General features: G+C 48.0%; 1 protein-coding gene across 9 annotated transcripts in view; it reads left to right on the top strand.

Moving 5' to 3' along the window:
• Positions 1–20,288, top strand: part of LOC135391912 (protein Gawky-like) — a 31,849-nt gene extending 11,561 nt beyond the window's left edge. For 3 of the 9 annotated variants that reach the window (XM_064622470.1, XM_064622465.1, XM_064622472.1), the window contains 13 exons: positions 1,688–2,018; positions 2,138–2,394; positions 2,488–2,959; positions 3,035–3,372; positions 3,659–3,910; positions 4,151–4,243; positions 4,313–4,370; positions 4,975–5,216; positions 5,780–5,959; positions 7,712–7,849; positions 8,723–9,636; positions 9,706–10,012; positions 10,077–20,288. In XM_064622470.1, the coding sequence (XP_064478540.1) occupies positions 1,688–2,018; positions 2,138–2,394; positions 2,488–2,959; positions 3,035–3,372; positions 3,659–3,910; positions 4,151–4,243; positions 4,313–4,370; positions 4,975–5,216; positions 5,780–5,959; positions 7,712–7,849; positions 8,723–9,636; positions 9,706–10,012; positions 10,077–10,595 (4,101 nt within the window). In that variant the 3' untranslated portion in view covers positions 10,596–20,288. The remainder of the gene's footprint in view (positions 1–1,687; positions 2,019–2,137; positions 2,395–2,487; positions 2,960–3,034; positions 3,373–3,658; positions 3,911–4,150; positions 4,244–4,312; positions 4,371–4,974; positions 5,217–5,779; positions 5,960–7,711; positions 7,850–8,722; positions 9,637–9,705; positions 10,013–10,076) is intronic. The other 6 variants (XM_064622473.1, XM_064622471.1, XM_064622469.1 and 3 more) reach the window with 6 other exon arrangements.
• The last annotated feature ends 1,998 nt before the right edge of the window (positions 20,289–22,286 follow it).

The following is a 22,286-nucleotide window of genomic DNA, read 5'->3' as shown; positions in this document are numbered from 1 at the left end:
AACTATTCCACGTTTAATCGCATTTTAAAGCCATTTAATAAATACGTACCCCTCATTTAGTGGCACTTGAAGCATTAACTTTTTTCTGAGACTCAAATATAGGTAACTTGCGTAACTTTTGAAAGAGGGATAAAAAGGCACTTGCATAACTTGTTATCATATGACATAATAGAGGTCATGAAGGCAATGACATATCTTTGCACCAGGAAATTCCAAATCAAACTCAAACAATTAAGACAATAAACTTGCATAATTAGCTATAACTGTTTTGTGTATTTTGGGGGGACTTTCAGTAACTGATGGCCACAAACTGACTTACTTAAGCTGACTCTGACTTCTATTAGTGACTTTCTGCTGGCACTTGCAGATCACTGGCAGGACAGTGTTCTAGATTTTTGTGCCATGTCAGGTTACTGCTGCAGGTAACCTGACAGGACCTGATGACCGCTGCAGGATTTCTTTTCAGTAGAAGTGTGCAAATTTCAAAATTTTGTAATACAAATCAAATACGAATGTCTGCAAAATTCCCTTCGAATATCGAATCAAATTGTCAATGTCACGCCATTGGATAAAGGCTTCTAAGAGTAACAGCTAAGCCCTGATAAACTAACATTGTCACAGTTATGTGCTGCTGATCCTTAGAAAAATGCCCCAGGACACACACACTTGAAAAGGGCTAATGAGGAATATGTATTTGTGTATTGGCTTAACACAAGACATACATGCTTATCTTCACATGTACAGTGAAATGTGTTGTTCTCATGAGGCAAACTGAAAACCGTAAAAACAACTTACACTTCGAAAATCCTCCATGGACACTGAAAGCCTGCATTGGCATTGTAAGTGCTGATGAAACAGAGTGGAATTAGAGTAATGACATTATCCAGAATGTAGGATGGTTTACTGTGGGTACATCTCAGCTGACGGGTTATGAAGAAGTGCTCGCTTGCACTGGCATTGCCCTCATCACTTGTCGTTTGGGCGGGAAACTATGTATAGGGTTTTACTGTGCTTTCACGTGTGACGTCTCGCGTCAGACCATCGTTCCTAACAGCAATGCATAGTTCGTAACAGCGTCATTCATTAGCGCTGTAGCACCATGATCCTTGGCGATGCTGTATAGCTCTGCTTATCACGCGCGATTGTTTCTGCAACATTCATGTTCAACGCTGCTTTCATTAAAATCATATTTGTCTTGCTATCATCTGTAACAACAGTGAGTGCAATTTCAAATAATGCGGCCATGTTATAGCCGTCCTATAGTCGTGTTCAACGTAAGCAGAAAAAGAAATCGAGCCCGTCAGCTCTCAAATTATTACTGCGCCGCAGATAGGATGGCTGGCCGCAGGGAGGTCATGCTCCCTCCCTGCGCCAGATAATGTAATTCATTATAATCACTAATACGTAGTTGTTCTGTCCAAGCTCAAGGGGGGGCAGTCACCCCCCTGCCCCCTACCTTCTGATGCCCCTGGCTAGGCTAGCGATAAACAATCGTTCTGTCTCCGATAATACTCTAATACTTGTACTTGGAGCACAAGGTGCCTGGAAGAGCAAGCCACAGGAGCCCTGTAGAGTTAAAAGCCATGGGAAAATGGAAGGGGGAAAAGCTATGGGAAAACCTAACATTCCAAGTTTTTTTTTTTTTCCTTAAAATTTGAGCAGCCTCGTTTAGTGTCCATTTTTGCAGCAGACGACCAGCGAAGACGACGGCCACTCTTCCTCCGACCACCTCTTGGGAGCCGTGGGGGGTCGGGAGGAACCCCCCTCAAGCAGCGGAGCTCGCACCACTCCGCGTGCCCCACCTCTACGATTGGGTCTACTAGGTGGCGGGGAAAGCTCTTTGAACAACGGCGGTTCCGGTTGGGGAGCCCCACCCCCAGGGGGACCCGCTTCTGGCTGGGGTTCCGGGGCTTCGGCGGGGGGCACAGCTCAGTGGGGCAGCGCTCCCGGTGGTCCTGGCCGGCCTGGCGCACAAGGTCAACCCGGTGACTACAATGTACAGGGGGAAGGCAGTACAGGTAGGATTTTTTTTTGCGCGTATTTACCGGCTGACCGCGAGAGACACCCGCAAATAATAGTGTGCTTGTGAAACGAGACCTCGCTGCGCCATTTAGCATCGCGCGTTTGATGCCTCTAGGACTGTCCCCACCTAAACAAGGTCAACAGCACAATAGTTGGGCACAAGCGGCAGGCAAAGGCTTGCTGCCCAACCAGCAAGGCCCACAGGGCAGCAACAGTGGCACAAACGGCGACCAAGCTTCTTCCACTTCATCCGCATCGTCGTCTTCGTCGTCCGCTGTGCAGCAGCCGGGAGGCTTGAAGCCCGTCGTGCGGGAGGAGCCCATCTCGGAACTCAGGCGTGCTGCAGCATACAGTGAGGGATGGGGGCAAACGGTTAGTTTTCTTTCTTTTTTTTCCCCACCTTTCTGAACCTTCGTAAGACTTGGTGCAGAATAAAGCTAATGTCCGGAACCGTTCCTTCGGCAGACAATCAACCAAGAGTCGGCGTGGGATGCTCCCCCTTCTCCTCAGCCCAACCCCAAAGACATGCCGGCGTGCCCCGGCCCCATGTGGCGAGCGCCAGCCAACACGGGCACGGAGATCTGGGAGAGCAGCATGCGCAGCCGCGGCAAGGCAGGTGGCGCTGCTGGAGCACAACAGGGGGGAGGGGGAGGTTCCTCCTTTTATCAGGGAGAAGAGAACACGCAGCAACAGGTGTGGGCGCCCCAGATGCACATTGGGGGCACCTGGGGGGAGGACGACGACGAGATGTCTTCCGCCAACTTGTGGACGGGTACGCCCGCGCAGAGCGGAGGTGGAAACGGCGGACAGGGTGGACCCAGCAACCACATGGGCGAAGGACAGTCCTGGGGCCACCACGGCGGAGGGGAGAAGCACTGGGGGGGCGGGGGGCCACCGCCACCACCTCCGCCGAAGTCTGCAAACTGGGGAGGGGACGGTGAGTGGAGTCTCGTCGGAATTGTCTCCAAATTCCCCCGTTTGGAACGCTGCATGACCGTGTGTACTTTTGCAGATCATGGGGGAGTGCCAGACAATGGCACATCGGTGTGGGGAGGAGGCAACAGTGGGCCTCCAAAAAATGGTCCCAGCATGCCTTCAGGGATGCCTTCGGGTATGCCTGGAGGTCCGCAGGGACCCCCTCCGGGACCGCCTGGGAATGCTTCTTGGTCGGCACCTGTGGGAGGACCACCCAAGCGCGGGCCAGACCCCTCGACGGGCTGGGAAGAGCCATCGCCCCCGGCGTCACGGAGACCCAACTTTGACGACGGGACGGCGGTGTGGGGAAATCCCACACGCCAGGGGAAAGTGTCCCACTGGAAGGACATGCCCTCGGTGAGGCATCAGCACGAGGTTTGTGTGTTTGGAACACCCCCACTCTACTCCCACTATCGCCTGTTCTGCCCCCTCCTGGCAGAACCAGTTTTTAGTCTCTTTACGAAGGCACTTTTGTGTGAGTGAGGCACCTAACTCGTAGAGGCCAACACGGATCTCGTTGCACGTAGATAGCAGTGTGAAATTTGCACGCTAATCTGTGCTCCCTTATTTGTTTGGCACTCGTTGCTGCGCACGCTTGAAGCTATGCTTCCGCAGGTGATGTAGTTGCAGCACATGAACTTGGAACATGATCTTTGCGCAGGGAAAGGCAATCAGCGGAGGTGGTCCTCCACCAGGAATGCTCAGGGTACCCAAAGAAGGTGGATGGGGCAACAAGCCCGGAGGACGGGCCAACTGGGGTGGAGGCGAGAACTGGGGCGAAGACAAAGGGAGCTGGGGGGAACCCACCAGCCCTATGGGGGCTCCAGGGTACTGGGGAGCCAAACCCAAGGGTCCACCCAACTGGGCCGACGGCCAAATTGACACCAGTACGTGGGGAGGCCCTGCAAAGCAGGTAGGAATGCTTCTCTCTCTCTCTGAGCGTGTGCCACCTCAGTAAAAGGAGGCCAGCTCTGCGTTTCAACCTTCATCTGCCGCGGGCGGTTGAGGCAGAAGGGAGATGTCGAGCAGGCCTTGTTTTGGCTGGGTGGTGCTGGTAGTGTTGCCGTGGTGGGCTTTTTTAGAGAGAAAAGATGAGGAGGATGGTCGAGATGGGTGTGTGCGTCAGGTTCTTGATCGTTGTTACTTGCAACAGCATGGCTGTTGTTTTCAGGCTGGCAAGCCCCTCACGAAGGATCTCATTTGCGCAAGCAAGCAGTTCCGGCTTCTTACTGAAATGGGATATAAGGTGGGTTGAGACCTCCTTTCCGTTGTTGTTCCGCGTTGCTCATTTCTCTCTCTCTCTCTTGCGTGACAGAAGGAAGATGTGGAAAATGCTCTGCGCTGCAATAGCATGAACCTTGAAGATACTCTCAGTAAGTTATTTTTTGCTCTTCCTACGTAAACTAGAGGTGCAGAAATATCGAATATTTAAATATTGCTATCTGAAACAGAATATCTATGAAATTCCATCAAAACGAGCGAATGAAGTAATTTTTTTACATTTTTTAATTTACGTAAATTTATAATGCATGTTTATTGATTGATTTTATCGATTAAAATATCTGTTCCATTATCTATATATCCACGTATGTGTTCCATATCTATTCCAAGTATGTTTTTTAAGCAGTTACTGCGGAAAATATCGATAATATCTGCGCATATATATTTGCATAGTCCCATATCTGCCTAGTTCCCTAAGAAAGTTGGCCGATTGAAATTGTGCGCTGTCTGTTTTTGCCCTATTTCTCTCTCGCAACATATTCTCTAACTGAATTTACGTTTGGAACTAGGAGCAAAACAGAAGGACAGGAGGACGGCACACTTCCTATCCTTGTGTTTTATTCCTAGTTCCAAACCTAAATCATGTACCAACTGGCAACAATTTGCCATTTTAAGTGGTTTTCTCTAACTGAAATTGCAACAAAATGGCCAAAATAGGTTGGGATTAGAATTACTTAGAATTACTTTCGTGTCCAGTGGACCTGCAAGCAATGAGCCGCAACGACGCGATGGATGGAGAGTTCCTCCGCAGTGGCCCCAAGGGGATGCGGGGGGACGACTCCGGGGACCAGCACGGTAGCGGAGGACCTATGGAGGGGGGTCCCCCGTACGCGGCGCCCGCAGGGGGCTTCCACGGCTCCCCCTCGGGAGGATTTCAGGGCCTGCCCATTTTTGGGGCGGGCTACGGTGCAGCACAGGGCTTCAAGCCACCGGTCAAGGTGAGTCTGCACAGTGTTGCTATCTGCGTAACGATTGGGTGTCGAGAAGGGCTGTCTAGGGGAAAAGTAATCATCCACATTTATAGCGTTTCTGCTTCTGCGTCGAATCGTACGACGGCACACGACTTGCATCAACATGTGTTAACAAGACTGTGTTAAAAACTAGTAACTAGTCTGAAACTAATTACACGATAGAATTTTTGAGCAAATCTAATCTATGTATTTCGTCCGAATTGAAATGACTTCAGTGCAAGCGCATATCTCATATTTTCAGCCATCATTCAGTATCGCCTGTCTTTGACAAAGTATGGACCTGCTTCGTGCCCCCTAGGGTCCCAACGACACGAAATGACAATCGAGCATGGAGGGGGTCGTTTGCTCTTATTTCTCGTTTCATCTTCATTTCTCATCTCATTAGTTCCATCTATCACGGTCATTTTTGAAAAAAAAAAAAAAGAATTATTCCAGTGCCTGCATTTCCATTATTTTACATATATATATATATATACTTTTATTTTTGCCCTCCCCTTATTTTACTCTTTTGTTACCTTGCATGGCACTAGGGCTCGGGCCTGAACGGCAATACAGCAACTAGTCTACTTAGTGGTGCGGGGATGGGTGGCGCTTCGGCCGGCGGCCAGAACTCTAGTCTGTCGAACGGTATTAGCAGCTTGAGCCCCGCTCTGGTGCACAAGATACTGCAGCAACAGCAGGTCCAGCCCCCACCTTTTGGCCCCCCCGCCGTGAGTTGGTCTTCACTCCCTTCTTCCTGGCTTTCTTTATAAAAAAAAAAAAAAAGAACAAAACACTTCTCTCTGGAAGGAGGCCTAGGGGAGCTGCTTTGGCTGCTTGTGTGGCTTAATTGTTTGGGCTCAGTTCTAGTGCTTCTTCTCCTTCTCAGTTCTCTCTGCTTCTGTCTGGGCTCCTAGAGGAGTGCGCATGCTGTCGTGGCTAGTTTACGGCTTTGCAGGAAGGTGCGGAGTATGTGGGGAGGGGGAAAAAATGCGGGCGTAGCAAATCTGTTGACGGCGCTTTGTTATCGAGTGTGAATGTCTGTGTGCTCTCCCAGCTTTTTCGCACCTTGTTTATTCGGGGGTTCCGGTTTTCAGCGATTATTAGAGCTGTGCGAATATTCGAAATTTCTAATATGAAATGAATATCAGATGCTATTCGAATGCTATTTGCAGTATTCGAAATTTTCGAATATGTTACGAATAGTGCTAAAAAGAGGTATCTCTATCACCATTCTGCAAGTCGGCTTTGCCTCATTACTTCCAAGAGTTAGGTGAAGCCCACTTCACGTTACTGCCATTTTTCTTTTGGTGTGCGGCTCCTTTCTGCAAGTCGGCTTCACCTCATAACAGACGAGCGTTAGATGAAGCCTGCTTTACACTGTTTACAATGTTCTGTCATTAAAGTCTATATGTCTACACCTCGTGGTCAACACTACTCTGGGCATTGCAGGTTCTAGTAAACGTACTCCCAAGTTTCAGAGTTATGTGCAGTTTCTAAAAAAAAAGTACAGGAAATTCACAATCTAAACACAGAAACGAAGAGATGCACTCAAAGCAAAGCATAGAACATGTTGGCTAACTCTCACTGCAGTTCATCCCACTGATGCAGTCTACCATACACAACACAGAGGGACCTTTCTCTCAAGATATGTTATGCTGGGTGAAAAGGCTCACATGTTTGGAGCAGAACATCACCTAACAGCACAACACCACAAAACGTTTCACCATGAGGTATTCGAAATTATTCGAATTTAGCATTTTCTGATTATTCGAATTGGATTCGCCAGCTGAAGAAATTATTGGGATTCGATTCGCAGTGTAAGTGAAATACATATTCGTAAACTATTCGCAATGGAAATTTTGCTATTCGCACAGCTCTAGTGATTATACTTACCAAGTTATTAGTGACAAAGAGAGGTTTTCTGTTATTTCATGATGTTATAAGCCAATTCAATCTTGTACTACCGTAACTTCGTTTTGCATTCATTTTTGCTGAGTTTCGGGAGGTCCCAAAAATTATAATCACCGAAAACCAGGAACCCACGCATAGCGGATGCATGCGAATTTGGATGATGATTGTGTGTTTAATCCCAGCTTTACCTGTTTCTATGAGTGCCAGGCAGCACTGAAAAAATACTACTGTACGGGCAGTGAGCACATGTGTGGCTTGCACGCGACTAGTGCGCTCTTATTGAGTTCAGACACGGGCAAATATTGCGACGGTGAGAAGAGTTCCAGACCTAAAAGAGGCATCCTGGACTTTGGCATAATGTTACCGCACAGCCCCCCCCAAAAACCCGGCATGACATATTCTTACCCTTTATTGGATAATTGGCCACACCCTCGCAATCTCTCTCTCTCTCTCTCGTGCCCTTTCCTGTTTGCCTTCTTTGTTCTGTTTGGTTCCGTCCCCCCTACTGCCTGAACTGTTGCAAAGGTAAGAGGTCCGAGGTTAAGTGGCAGATGTTTCTCCGTGCGCAGGCAAATGCAGCCCCTAACCCCATGGGGAGTCAGGTGGGGGGCCGCTTGGGTCAACCCAATGTCCCTTCTGCAGCGCAGCTGCGACTCCTGGTGCAGCAGATTCAGATGGCGGTGCATGCGGGCCACCTGAACCCACAGGTAAGGACTTTCTTCACTGCCAGTCTTAGTTCAGCCATTCGTGTCTAATCGGGGATATTTGACAAACCTACGATCATTTTCGATTTGTTCCTCTGTACTAAAGCATTCACCCCGTGAAATATGAAGTTGGAAATGGTTCAAATAGCGAAAATATTCTACAAAACCACGGCCTTGAACGGCGGTTGCTACGACCTGACTGCGAGGCGAACTGGCCGTGACATCATACACGGGATGTTGCTGACTTGCGGACAGTCTTTTGCAAGCAAGCGAGCTTGCGAACTTTGCCATGAAATATGTTTTAATTTGACCTGGAGCTAAGGTCGTATCTAATCGTCGACACAGAATCCTACCAGAAGTGTAATGCCAGCATGGTTACCGTAGCAGGTTTTCCCTCTCTCAGCTGCTGCTTCGTCTGTCGGAAAATGTCTGTCTGTGAGGCCTTTTGGGAGCTGCTGCGTACGGAACGATTCCTAGATGCTGTGTGTGTCTCATAACCTCTTTCTCAATCGCTGACAATTTTCGTTTCACCATATTTCTACCGATTTCGATGGCAGATATAAGACGTCGTTGTTGTCCAAAACGAAACCATGCACCCACGCGGTCCCGCGGGGTGTGTGCTCCTGGTCGTCCACAATAATTGGCCGAGAGATGTATCCGGCGGTCACGCCCCGCTATTTTTGTAGTGGTAACTGCGTCCCCAGTGCACTGAATACGGTTCAAAGTTGATGTGTGTATGATAGTGAGGGATGATGAGAAGCGTTTCCAGCAGGGCACTCGGGAATTCGCGAAGATCATTTCATGGTCCCTTTAATGTACAGTCTGAAACTAGCACCTGGAACGGAATTTGTAGTGACCACTTTTACCGGCGTGCAGATCTTGAACCAGCCGCTGGCTCCTCAGACGCTGCAGCTTCTCTACCAGCTGCTGCAGCAAATCAAGGTGTTGCATGCCCTGCAGCAGCAGCAGCAGGTGCTCCACACCAAGGGGGGGCAGCCCCCGCTCCAGCTCAACGTCCAGCTGACCCAGACTAAGCAACGCATCGTCAATCTGCAGAACCAGATAGCCGCCCAGCAGGCCCTCTTTCTCAAGCAGCAGGTCCAACCCCCACCTCAACCCCCATCCAACATGGAACAGCCCCCGCCACCCCCGTTCCTCGCCACCAAGCCGCCAAACGATCCCTCGGGGCTGCACACAGACTTCCGTGACCTGAGCCTCAAGGACAACTCTGCATCACAGTCGCGCCTCAACCAGTGGAAACTCCCCACGGCTGTTGCACCACCCCCCAGCTTCGAGGAAGAGCCAAAGAATTCTCAGCCCCAGCAAAACGGGGAGTTCAGTCGCGCCCCGGGGCCAGCCTCCAAGGCGGGACCCAACGGGGGAGGGTCGTCGGGACTCCACCCGCTCTTGGGGCACAACGACGGACCCTGGTCAACGAGGGCTCAGGACAGTTGGCCCGATGCCACCTCGACGACCACCACCACGAGCAGCGTGACGTCGGATGGGAAGGATAACGGGAGCTACAGCCTCACCGACCTCGTGGCGGAATTTGAGCCTGGCAAGCCGTGGAAGGGGACATCAACGATGAAGAGTGCGGAAGATGACCCTCATCTGACACCAGGCAGCGTGGTGCGGTCCCCACTGTCGCTGAACACAATCAAGGACACCGAGCTGTTTGGAGGGTGGAAGCACAACTCTCCCGGAGGAGGGGCCGCAAACGAAGGTTCACTGGCGGCATCTCTGGCTTCGCTGACATCGAGCACTTGGGCGTTCACACCAGCGATGCACGGGTACGAAAAGATATCACAGATAGTAGATTTTTGGAATGGGGGTTCGAGCTTCTGGTTTTCTTTTGTTAGAAACAGCAGCTCCTCCATGAACAAGCAAGGGTCTAAGTCCAGCTGGGGATCCATTGGTTCCGAGCACCAACAGCACCAGCACGTGCAGCATCAAAATTCTGATCCATGGGGCGCCCCACACAAGAACACCAGGGGCCCTCCGCCTGGAATTCCGTCGTCTTCGCAAGGTATGTTCTGTCCCTCTTTTAGCGCTGTGCTCTTACTCCCCAGTAAAGGAAACCCCTCCTCACCAGTATGTGCTTGTCCTTCTCCAGGTTGGGACCAGAATAGCTGCACTTTCCTCGTGCTGAAGAATCTGACTCCACAGGTATTGTCAGATGAGAGGTGACGCCTTGTGTGTGCCGAGCTGACGCGATTTTTCTCCCGTGCAGATTGATGGGTCGACCCTGAAAACTCTGTGCATGCAGCACGGTCCTCTGCAGCTGTTCCACTTATTCCTCAAGCACGGGTTAGCTTTGGCGCAATACTCATCCCGGGAGGAAGCGGCCAAGGCCCAGTCAGCCCTGCACAACTGCGTCCTGTCCAACACCACCATGCTGGCCTACATACCCACCGAGGCGGAGGTTGCCCAATTTCTTCAGCTGGCCAACAGCAGTGCTCCGCACACGTGGCCCGCTGCCTCTTCCTACGCTCCGCCCCGTCCCCAGGCCCCGCCCCCGGTCTCGTCCACGGCAGCTCCCTCCTTTGCGCCGACGCGTCCCAAGCCGGCGGACGCCCCCTGGAACCTTGGAGGTAGCTCTCACCTGTGGTCCTTCCCCGGCGGAGGGGGCGGGCTCTGGGCCGCCCCGCCCCTGTCGGGGGTGGGACCCGGTTCGTCGGACCATGACCACCCGTCGTCGTCTCTCCACTCGTTCCTACCTGGTGACCTGCTTAGCGGAGAATCAATGTAAAAAATGCGGACGGAGTGGCGGTGAGTTGTTGTGAGGGAGAGCAGCTAGGGGGGAGTGGGCGGACCTTAGTGTAAGCCGCCGCCTTTTTCCACTGGGATGTGGCGCAGCTTGGTGATACACGACCTCTCTCCCCCCTCTCGGCTCGCTGCATTTCGATTGTGCAGTCTCTGCTCTGCCATTCCCCCCCACCCCCCGATGTTCAAAATGTGTGAGGATGTCGAGAGCTCTGCCCCTCGCACCACAAGAGGGCACGGGGCCCTTGCTGCATTTCTTTTCTCGCCTTTCTTTTTTTTTTTTTTCCTTTACGGTGATGATTCTTCTTCCCCGTCGCTGGTGGTGTATCTCTGTTTAGCCAAAGTGCGTACAAGATTGAATGGTGCCGTTAAAATGGTCGTTGCCGTGCTCTGCAGAGGAGCTGCCGGGAACAGTCGAGAGGACAAACAGGACTCTGCTTTAGAGCAAAGACTTTTTTGTGGTGTGGCAAGTAGTGCCCCCCTCTTACAAGTGTGATACTTCGTTTACTTGATTTGTTTCCTTTTTTTAAGATTGCTATAGTGATGACATTTCACGAAACAAAGAAAATAATCGAAAAAGACAAAAAAAAAAAAGAGTTAGACAAAGGCAAGGCCTCCTGGTGGGCCGAAAGACGTGCCCATGAGAGTGCCCGTTTGTTGCTCTGTTTGCGTGTGTGTGTGGTTGAGAGAAACGAAAAAGTTTTTCGCTTGCGTGTCTGAGAGAAACGTGTGCACGTCCAATAGTGTCTGTGTGTTAGTGTGCGTGTAAATATGTGTGTTGTAAAACAATACTTGGGGGAGAGATTATGCACGACATGCATTCCTGCCAACTCCCCAGTGTCGGCTTTTTTCCGAGTTAGTCGGCGACTTGGTCGCAAAAAGAATCTGGTGGAACGAGGTGTTTTTATTTGTTTTTTTGTTCCCTGATGGAGATTGACGCTTTTAAAAGTCCCGTATTGTTTCCTTTTCGTTGTCAGGTGTATAGTTTTTTTTTTTTTATGATTTCCCAAAGTTTTTAGTCTTAATAACAAAAGTGGGGGGTGCAACGCTCTTTCCAGTGCCCCTCCCGTGTTTTTTAAATTCAGAATATTATTACGACTTCGTTCCTTGTTGTGGCAGAGATCTCGCAGCTTCCTCGTTTTTCGTCTTCTCTACCCTCCAGTATTTGATGATGATGATGATGAAAACATACAAGTGCCAGTCAAAGAAAGAGCCTTATTATATTATATATATATATATTTAGAAAAATGCACAAAAAAGAAAAAAAAAAAGAACGGAAGGGCGGTGTCGGGGCTTGGACCTCAGTGTTATAATGAAAAAAAGGTAACCGTTTGTGTGTGTGTGCATGCGTGTGCACGTGTGTTTAGTTTTAGAGTTAGTCCATCATCCCCCTGGCGAGTCCCCATCCCCAGCAGTCCCCCGTCTGTCCCGCCCCCGAGAAGATAACTTCCCTGGATGTCTGCCATATCAAGTGCAAAAAAAAAAAAAAGTGAATAATGTTGGTACAAATAACGCGAGGGATTTCTCCTTGCCTCGTCCCGGGCTCTCCCTCGCTCCCTTACCTCTGCGGGAAAAAAAAAGTGGGATTCGTGGAAAGATTGTTTGCGGACTGCGGCCAGTTTGCATTTTTTGCCCCCCCCCCCCCCCCCCCCTCAGAGTGCACATATCGCGTCGTCGCTGCTGCAATAAAAGCGTCTCGCTGACAGCGACAGACTGTCCCCGCCTTGTTCCTAAGTACGTCGCCACTCTCGAATTGCAGCAATCAAACCACTCCGTTTGGGATACCCCTGCTTTGCGGAAGGGAAAAAAGGGAGGGGAAAGCACGGACTTTGCAAAGAGCAACTTCCCCTCTACCCCCATCTAGTGACAAATGTTGAAAGCGCTCCGTGCACTACTACTGTTTTACGATGAACACTCATATTTTGCGGAATCTATGCAGCGTGAATGCGGTACTGTGCGTGCGTGCGTGTGACGGTGGTATGCGTGCAATATTTCGTCCCCCCCACTCTGCCGCCATTGCTCCCGCGGAGGGGGCGACGGGACCCGGGCCGAGGGGGGGTCGGAGCACAATCTTTTCGTCTTCTCAAGCAGCTCACACCGACTCCGGTTGAAATATCCCCCTCCTCAGTTTGGGAGGAAGGAGAAATAATCTTTCGTATTACTGTAATGTCGTCTCACGTGCACCTGTAGCGGAGACATTTTGTGTGTGTCGTCGGATTTGAACCAAAGCGTACTGTGTTAGTACTTAAAAAGGGTGTCGGTTGTATCTTGCCTCGAGATTTTCAGTCAATGGTCCAAAGATTGTTGTTGTAAGGCTGACGATCAAAGCTCTCGGTGCTGGTGACGTCGCCAGCACTGTTGCCCTGGCATCTGGAACGTTTATTTTTCTGCAACTGGACTTTGTGTGCGTAGGTTCACCAGTGCCCCTCAGGGTGAAGTTGAAACGCGGCAGAGATCGCTAGGTGCGAGAGTTTTTTCGGTGCCATTTCATTTACAGTGTGCAAAGTCATCAACGAAGAGTTTTCGAAACGAAATCAGTTGAGGCCAAAAACGAAGGGAGAAACCTGAGCACGTCACACTGCCGGTGACGGCGGCAGAGCTGTCTTTCTGCCGGAGAGGCACGAGACTAGTTTCTTTTTTTTTCTTTTTTCATAAATCGACTTGCACACTTTCCTCCAAAGAGCACACATTCTCAACGGCTGTTACGGAGCGAGTATAAAAACGGTGTCTCATCGCGGCGTAGTCGTCTGCTGAGCCAACGCGATGCCGGCGGAGACCGTCACCAAAGGAGCTCATCTTGTAGCGTGGGAACACGGGAACAGTGGTTACATTTCATGGCCCATTTTCGGCGGCCGTCCACAGCTCAGACTCATATCGTGCATCGCTGCTGCTGCTGCCGCCCCCGCTTTTTAGCCCCCAAACCCATCCACATCATGCGCTTTGTATCTTCCAATCCGAATGGACGAACTCATGGTGCTAGTGCTTTAAACTAGGAAAGGCTGTAGTGCAAAAAAAAAAAAAAAAGCGTGCGTGCGTGTTCCCGCTCAGCAGTCGTTAACGTAGTTGGATTGCGATTGGATAACGTTGTGTCTACGGAGCAGCGTACGAAAGCAACACACACACGGAAGCCTGCACTCGGCCACTACAGGGTGTTCGGTTTCACGTATCTCTATCTATCTATCTCTCTCTCTCGCATTTTGGCCACGACAGTTCTCCGCCACGAGGAGTGCGTCGCCGCTCCCAGCCTTTGCAATCTTCTGCCTCTGTCTCACCACTTACAAATTCGTGGACCAAGGAAATTGGTGGATGCTTGCATTTTGATGGCCCAGAAAACGCTCAAAGGGGTGACACTACTTCCGCGAGACCCTCCCGTCCTTGGGAAGGCTCAAGCGTTCTCGCCTCCTCACCGCTTGCGGATCTATTAATCGAAGACGATGATGGTGATGATAAAAAAAAAAAAAAGAATCCTCTGTAATTGCAAAGAGTCAAAGTAAAGAATTTAAAAAAAAAAAAACTTGTGCCCAACCATCTAGCGTTTACGGAGGACAAATCAAATCTCCCTCAGCCAAAGCCCGTAACTTGCAAGGGGGAAAAGAGGGAGGTGGGAGACGATGGAGGCCCCTCCGCGGGCTGTTTTATCTCCTCCTCCTCCGCCGTCGTCTTTCGGTCGGGAAGACTGGTGCGTGCGTGAAAGCGAAATCTGGTGCCACATTGGACCGCGTTGTCAGTTGTTGATGATGATGATGTGTCTCCCTCCTGTGACCGTAGCAAATAAAACAGGTGGGAGAGCATTTCTGTGTTGTGTATGACATTGTAAAACAAATAAGTGTGGAAGGGCTAACTCCTCTTCCTCTTACATTGAGATTAGCGTGATTATACATATACATGCATATATACATATTTTGTCCGTTCTAACCACACACCCCTCACGACGTATCTGTCAACCCGCGTCGCACTCGTTTCAATTATTTTGTTCTCGGCGGCATGTTTCAACGGGCCGGGGGTGCTTAAGGAGAAAGATGTCTCGTCCCCCCCATCCCGAAACCTTGCCCCCTCCCCCTTTACGTAACTAAGTCACTGGCTTTTTTGGGAAAGCTCAAGGTTATTCTTTGTTCAATGTAAATTTGGGCTCACGTTGTGATACATTCCCCCCCCCCCCCCCCCTCCCGACGTCTTAATTTATCCACAGGCATTTCGCCAAGCTCGCAACGGCCTGCCTTAATTTCGTATAGACGGTGTTGTTCGTAAGATATCTAATATGCACCTGTGCCAAAACTGTAAGCCACACACAATGTGTAGTTTTTTTAGTGGTAGCTTAAAGAAAAAGGAAGGGTAAAAAAAAAAAAAACACGTAGGTGATAAATGCTCTCGTCACCAGCGCTGTCGAGTCGTCCCGGCTGTTTGTGCAATTTTTTTTTTTTTTTTCCTCTCTCTCTCTCGTCCTGAATATGCTGCGAACGATCATACAGTTACCTGGCGGCTATGGTTTTTGTGATAACACCGCTGTGTCGCGGGGCACGTCGCTGACCGTGCCCCGCTGCCTTCCGTTTCTTCGCCTCTCTGTCCCCCCCCCCCCAAATCCCTCCGATCACAACAGTTCCCTTGGACTGCCAGTCCGGTCGAGCGTGGCTGTTTTTCTCTGCCTGCTAGTAACGGAGCAACAAAATAAAAAAAAATAAAAAATCACTTAAACCTACGGAAACAAGATATTTGTACATAGAGATTTTATAATAGTCACACACAAACACACCATGTACCTACACAGAGTGATATCTAATCTATAGAGGAAGAGAGATCTTAGAGATGAGAGCAGAAAAAAAAAATGAATCTGTGTCTGTGCTTTATCATTTCGGCTGCCACACCATTTTGTTTGAATTATTACTATTATTGCAAAGTGTTTTAACCTCTGCAGTCTGATGTTGTGCATAGTAGATTGTGCTATAATTAATGATAACAGTGTAGTGCAGTGTTGATTCCTTGAGGGATTTCTCTCGTATTTTTTGGTGGCGGGATTTTTTTTTGACAGGGTGAAGGGTACTGAACGAATTTACTTGTACAGTGGAAAAGTTCCTCAGTGTCATCTGTTCTTTTTAATTCCACGTCGGAGTTGTTGCATTCTCGATAAGAGGGGGAAAAAAAAACTGTCTTCTGAGATGCCAGTTTTTTTATCATCACTGACGGGTGAACACACGTCCTGTTCTTTCCATGTGAATGGCTATGCTCCATCGTGTGTGTTAATGCTCAAAGTTTTGCATAGCTAAACAAAATGGAGGCCTCCCAATTTTTTTTTTCTCTCTCTCTCCGTTTGAAGCGAGTGAAGCAATGCACAGTTGATGTATTTTCCGTCGGCAAGGATCTTCCTTCCTTGGCATAAGTACCCACAGTCCAAATGTGATGCCGCCGGACTTTTTGGTGTGCGACAGTTTTTTGCCATTCCTAGAAGAAGCTCCTCTTTTTTGTGCGTGCATGTCCTCGGTCTGCCGGACTGTGATTTTTAACTGTCCTCGTCGGTAGCTGTCTGTAAATCGTGCGTGTGTAGTCTTGAAAAGATTTGAAACGTGAGGAAAAGTAACGTGCATCGTGACGCTTCCCCTCACTCTGGCAAAAATAAGCAAGCAAGCAAGCCGCAACAATTACCATCACCAGATCTGACAACACTGCAGTTGAAAGCTGCTTGTAGAAGAAGCTCCGCATGCAATCCCTTTGGTTGACGCGGACATAGTTTCCCTTTAAAAAAAGAAAAAAAAGAGAAGAAAGTGTACAAAAAACAAAGGCCACTCACCGTGTACATATAGTTAGTATCTTAACTTTTATTCAGCGGTTTTTTTTTTTACGTTTCTTTATCGAACCCTCGGGGAGGTGATCTCAAAGTAGGTGTTAGCGTGCAGACTTTCCAAGCACTCGATCACTTGCAGTATTTACTTTCTTCTTTCCTGTTTTGTGCTCTCTCCTGGCATTAGAGGCTGATTGGACCGTGGACAATCAAACCCGTGGCTGTGTGTGATTTTTTTTTTTTTTTTTTCGTCCACTCTATTTTTTATCTCTCTCTCTCTCCAATATGCCTGCGGTGCTTTTTCGGGTGGGTGACCACGTAGCTATTGTGTCACCGCCTGTTGCACATGTTACATGACGATGATGATGATGATGCCTGGTGATTTCTCGTACCTCACGTGCCAAAGATGAGAATGAGAGGTAGACGTGGAAGAAGCCTCCCCGTAGCCTTTCTCGCGGAAATGGCAGTTTCCTTTCTTTTTTCTTTTTGCCGGACACAAAAAATTGCGATCTAGACTACGCAGTGTCTCGTCACAGGTTGCCACATAACGGAAGGTTTGAGACCAGACTCCCTCTTTTAAGCCGTGCCAGAAAAAAAAAAAAAAAAAATCAACGTTGTCCGCACTTTTGACCTCGTCCGGTCCCTCAATTTTTAATGACACCGGTGTTTCCTGCTGCATTACCTCATTCTTTTCTAACTTAAATTGAAAATTAAACAGTTTTCAGTAAGCAGTCGTACAGAACAAAACTGTCGAGGCGGCTACGGATAGAACGGCGACGCGTGTCGGAGATAAACTGGGAAAAAAAAAAAAAGGGTCTTTCATGCCTTTCTGCCTGCTCCGTATCTGTTCCGTTGTTGTTAAACGTGGCAATCCTTTCTCTTAGCATGTACATCAAAAGACGAAGGGCAAAACTTGTATGCATCGACTACAATAACAACTTTGAGTATATGAACCAACAACACTGAACAGCGAGCTATGCACATAAAATAAAGAAAAACGGTAGACGCGCTACCTTTCCCCTGTACCACGCGCTCACGTGGGAACGAGAAATACCCCACACTCTTTCCGCACGGCCTAGTCAATGCCCTCCCCCCCCACACGCGCGGCGTTCACGGATATCCTTCTACGTTGTCAGGGGGAAAAAAAAAAACTGCCACTGAAGTCTCGAATATAAAAGAACCCAGGGGTTGGATTCGACTTCGGATGTGTCTCGGGGCCGCCATCCAACTGATGTGCCTTTTTTTACCTCGTACAGAAGCTTTCTCTGTTGTCTGGCATCGGGATGCATCGGACGAGCCGAATTCGTCGCTGGGTTTGGGTTAAACGGTAGAGAACGTTAACCCGCGCAAAAAAACAACAACAAAAATTAAGCATCCAAGCCCTCCTAAATGGCTCGCGATGATTCCTGCTGTCATCTTTTAAGTTTATTAATCATGTTCTAGGTTACCTTTAATCGTACACACACAAACGCCGTAGTTATTATCTCCGAGGTTGTACGTACGTCCCTCCTCCTCCTCGCAGTCAGTTTTTTTTTCTTGCTTTTTTTTTCTTCTTTTTTTCAAGTGTGTCACTGTTTGTAGTATTTGCCAGATGTAGCCGCCAACATGTATTATACGAGCAGTTGTGGTCGCATTTTTAATTCTACTAGCAGTATATTCTATATATTTATATATAATAATAATAATGATAATAAATGTTGAGAAAGGTGTGCACGTGAAGGTCATAACTGTGTGTGACAGCTGAGTCTGTTCGGCGAGTGACTACACCGTTCTGTTTGTTCTAACACAAGGCTAATTGAAGTGATGATGCATTTGTGTACAATACTTAACTACGAGAAGGGGATATCCATTTGTTTTTGACCTATACACGTGCGAAGTATATTACGAAGGAGCGTGTTTTTCGCACATGTGTTTCTGTGCTTGTCTGTGTGCATATACCTTGTACGTGTCCACTTTTGTGGCGAACAACTCGCCACCCCTGTTTCTCTTTCTTTTTTGTCAGATTTTCACCGGGCGCGTCGAGAACTGACAGATTGTGAATGCATCTATCTTTTCCGTTTCCTCGATCAATGGTGCAAGCCTCCTCAGTTTCTCTCTTTTTTTTTTAAGCGAAAGTGCCAGTGTGTCGTACTTTGTTGAGAATGGTTTTTTGTCCCGCGCATGTGATGGTTGAACCTGTATCTTTTTTTTACGTAGCTCAGGGTTTCCAAAGATTGTGATTCCAAGTTGTAATTTATTTTCTCACGCTCGCCTCTCACGGAAGAACATCACTCTCGCTCGAAGACGAAACAGGACGAAGGAGAAACAAGGATGTTTCGAGGATAATTGTGCGTCAATTACTTTTTTTTTTTTTCCTGCGACTGTTTGCTTTGGAAAGACCACACACACAAGACACGGGTCTGTTCGTCATGCAGTCCAGAGCTTTGTGCCGTTCCTTAATTTTGCGTCGAAGAGGTAGAGACCGTTGGAGTCGGGAGACGACGACGAATATCGTGCGCATCATAGTGGACGGGGGAGGTGTGTACAAAAAAAGAAAATGACGAACAAAGGGGGAGTTCCTGTGCTAGACAAATCGAGCTGCGTTGGGGGTTGTCACTGCTATCCAGCCCCTTTGAGATCTTTCATGTACTTCATTCCAAGGACCGGCAGGTTGATTTTTTATCTTGACGTTCACCGTGACGGTCGAAATGCTCGGTGCAATTTCAATTTTTTTTTTTTTTTCTTAAATGTTATCCTAATTTGTCATGTGCGTTTCTTGACTGGTGGAATTGAGAAAAAAAGGAACTCTAGTACAGCCTTTCTCTTCCCCAGTGTGTGGTGTATAAGGTGCAATGCGATTTTTTTTTTTTTTTTTTCCCTTACTCCAGTGTGACATTTTCTTCAAGTGCAGCGCGTGTTGTCGGAGGCACGTCTGCCACCTCTCTGTTGTGTAATTCTGACCCGATTGGAGTTTGTGTTTCTGTGCGCCGTTCATGCCGAGGCCAAGAAACGGGGGGGAGTGCGGCAGTCTGTCGACGTCTCGGATGTTGGGCCGCAGCTCACTACGAATCTAAGGAAATGGGGTGGGGAAAACCGCCGGCGTTTTTTCATATCACAACTTGTCACTCGTCTGTCCTCTACTTGCAGAATGGTCGAGCGATTTTTTCTTCCCCGTGGTGGAATTCATTCATAATTTTTTTTTCGTTTCTCTCGTGTGCCCCCCCATCGGGAAACCTGGGCTTCAACAGACTGCCTCGTCAGACGTGACACGACGTGCGTGGAGCGAGTCGAGGGAAAAAAAAAGACTGCAAATATCTGGAAAAAAAAAATCACTCAAATCTCAGGTTGTGCAAGCACAGCTACACTGTCATCTCTCGTCTGATATTCCGAGGGCTTTAGTCTCCCCCCCCGTTTCTTCCCGACCTCTGATGAAGCTGAGTGCATAGTTTTTTTTCGTTTGTTTTTTACACGGGGGTGTTTCTGTTCCTCGTGTTTTTTTTTTATATTTACGTTTTGTGTCTCTCGTGGTGGTGTTTTTGTGTTGAGAGGAGCTTGCTTGTCTTTATATTTTCTTGTACACAAATAGGAAAGGAGAAAAACATTGAAAAAAAAAAAAAAGGAAAGACTGGTTTGAACCGAATGTGATTCAGACTCCTAGTTCAAACGTGGGGGAGAGCGTGTGGGTGACCCTCTCCTGTCTGTCGATGGTGTCGGAAAGTGGAGAAAACTTGCTTAAAAAGGGGCCTTCTCACACAAAGATACACACAAAAGTTGTAGATGGTTTTATTATATATTATATATATATAAGATAAAGCTACAAGAGGGTGTACTTTGACGACAAAAGTACCAAAACAATGTGATGTGTTAAATTTATTGTATTGTAATAGCAGTCAACTTTCAGGCATTAAAGGTTTGTGTAATATGTCACGAACGATGAGTGTGTCCCATTTTTATTCTGCATGTTTGACGTCCTTTGAGTGGAAATACTGTAGAAGTGGTTTTTTTCCGCGTGGAAAATATTTTCGCGTTTTCGAGCAGAGCTGCTTTTAGGATCGATTCGCGAGAACTTAAATTCGCGACACAGGTTTCCGGGAGTGCTTTGCTCTTGCATATCGTGCCGCCGTCAATACTCAGGCATATTTCGGCACGTACTAAGACATCCGTTGTTCACGTGGATTGCGGCATTCTAGGTCTCTTCCTTTGTTCTCCTCACAGAGATGGGAGGAAAGGCCCTGTCAAATGGCCTTTAGGGACCCTGTAGGAGGCCATAGTACTGGCCGTGTGCAAGTTAGCCAGTTTATTTTAGGAGTTCTCATTAATTATCACTCGGGGCACTGACCAGTTCGGTTGAGATGTGGTACTATCATTCAAGCTGGTTTTGAGAATGCGGGGAAAGACATGTTCTGGCTTCGTGGTATAGTGGTATATTGCATGTATATTGCAAAGCGTTTATAGGAGTAACAAAAGCATGATGAATTTTCATTTCTTTTCATCTTGCCTGATGGGATAAAACAATCTTCTGCGCTTGCTTAAACTGCCTATGCTACATGGAGTAGAAAGGGTCAGGTAGTCACGGTATAGTGTCGAACGCCGAACGATTTTCGCCCTCATATGGCCAGAGTTATTCGCGGGAACTTAAATTCGCGATTTTGGAGGTGTGCGAGAAAAACGCGAAAAATAATTCCGCGCGAAAAAAAACCACTTCTACAGTACCCTGTGCCATGCTTTTGGTGCGAGGCTGGTATTGAACCTGTGCGTGGAAACAATATAATATAGGAAGGGTGGTAGCCTCTTACTTCTTTCTTGACACTTTTCACCCTGAACAAAGTCTTCCTACCAGGGTGTCTACCCGAAACTGTTTTCGTTTTGATTAGAAGGAAACTGTTCAGTTCCGCTTCAGCTCCGGGGTTAAAAAATAATGGTTCAAACTGGTTAAGCTTCACGTGATGTAAGGAGAATTGACTGCAGCGAAAACAACCCAGTTTGTTCTCTCCAGATATGTCAGACACAGGGAGAAAACAAAAGAGCAAGGTTGCAAGTTCCTACTGAGTGGCTTAGAGAAAAAACGAGCCAGTCTTGCGCCCTCGCACGTTGTTGTGATGTGTGATTCGTGCACAAATAACTGCAATGTAGCTGAGTTAAGTAACAGCAAGTCTTCGAGCATTTCCGGAGAAAGATGGGACCTTTGATCCGAGAGAATGAATTTTGGAGATTCCTATCTAAACAGCGATGGATGCCATGTATTGTGCACTCGAGCTCCTAGGTGTGTGCTCTTGATTTCGATTTTCTCACTTAAACCAAAAACAATTTTTTTTTTTCCTGCAGGGCATAAAATTTCTTTACAGTTTTCGTTCTGTTCCAGTTCGCCCTAACTAACTGTTTTTATCGGTTTTTAGTTCCGGTTTCGGAAACCTGCTTCCTACCAGGGGATGCGATACATAAAAGGTCTGAATAATGTGCCTGTTTGCATTATCCATGTCTTTGTTGAGCTGTAGCTCTGCAAATTCCAACATCTGGCTCGGCGTGTTCGCACGTTGTAAAAGTGATGCTATTGATGACTGTTGTTGAAAAAGTAAGTTTGTTAGTCATAAGGATGGTTGGGAAGGAATGACAGCAGTTACATATTAAAGATGTTGAAAAGGTGACAACGAAGAGCTTGCCTAAGCTCAGGTTCTACTCATCGTGGATATGATCAACCAACTTGCCTGCATCTGTGTTACCTTATAACTTCAAGCCCTTTTAGCTGGCAGAGTGCGAAAAGCCAGCTCCCCGCCACTAATTCCTGCTTTACGTACCCATATCCAATGTCTATATCACTTGTCTAACAAATGATGCCAATATAACTGCCCGTATAATTGGGGGTGACCATTTCAGGTTAAACCGGATTCCTCCCAATTATTCCCTCCCGAATGAGTTCAGGCCCAA

Source organism: Ornithodoros turicata, chromosome 4 (assembly GCF_037126465.1).
Source record: "Ornithodoros turicata isolate Travis chromosome 4, ASM3712646v1, whole genome shotgun sequence".
Classification (NCBI taxonomy): Eukaryota; Metazoa; Arthropoda; class Arachnida; order Ixodida; family Argasidae; genus Ornithodoros; species Ornithodoros turicata.
This window is presented reverse-complemented; position numbering and strand designations above follow the sequence as displayed.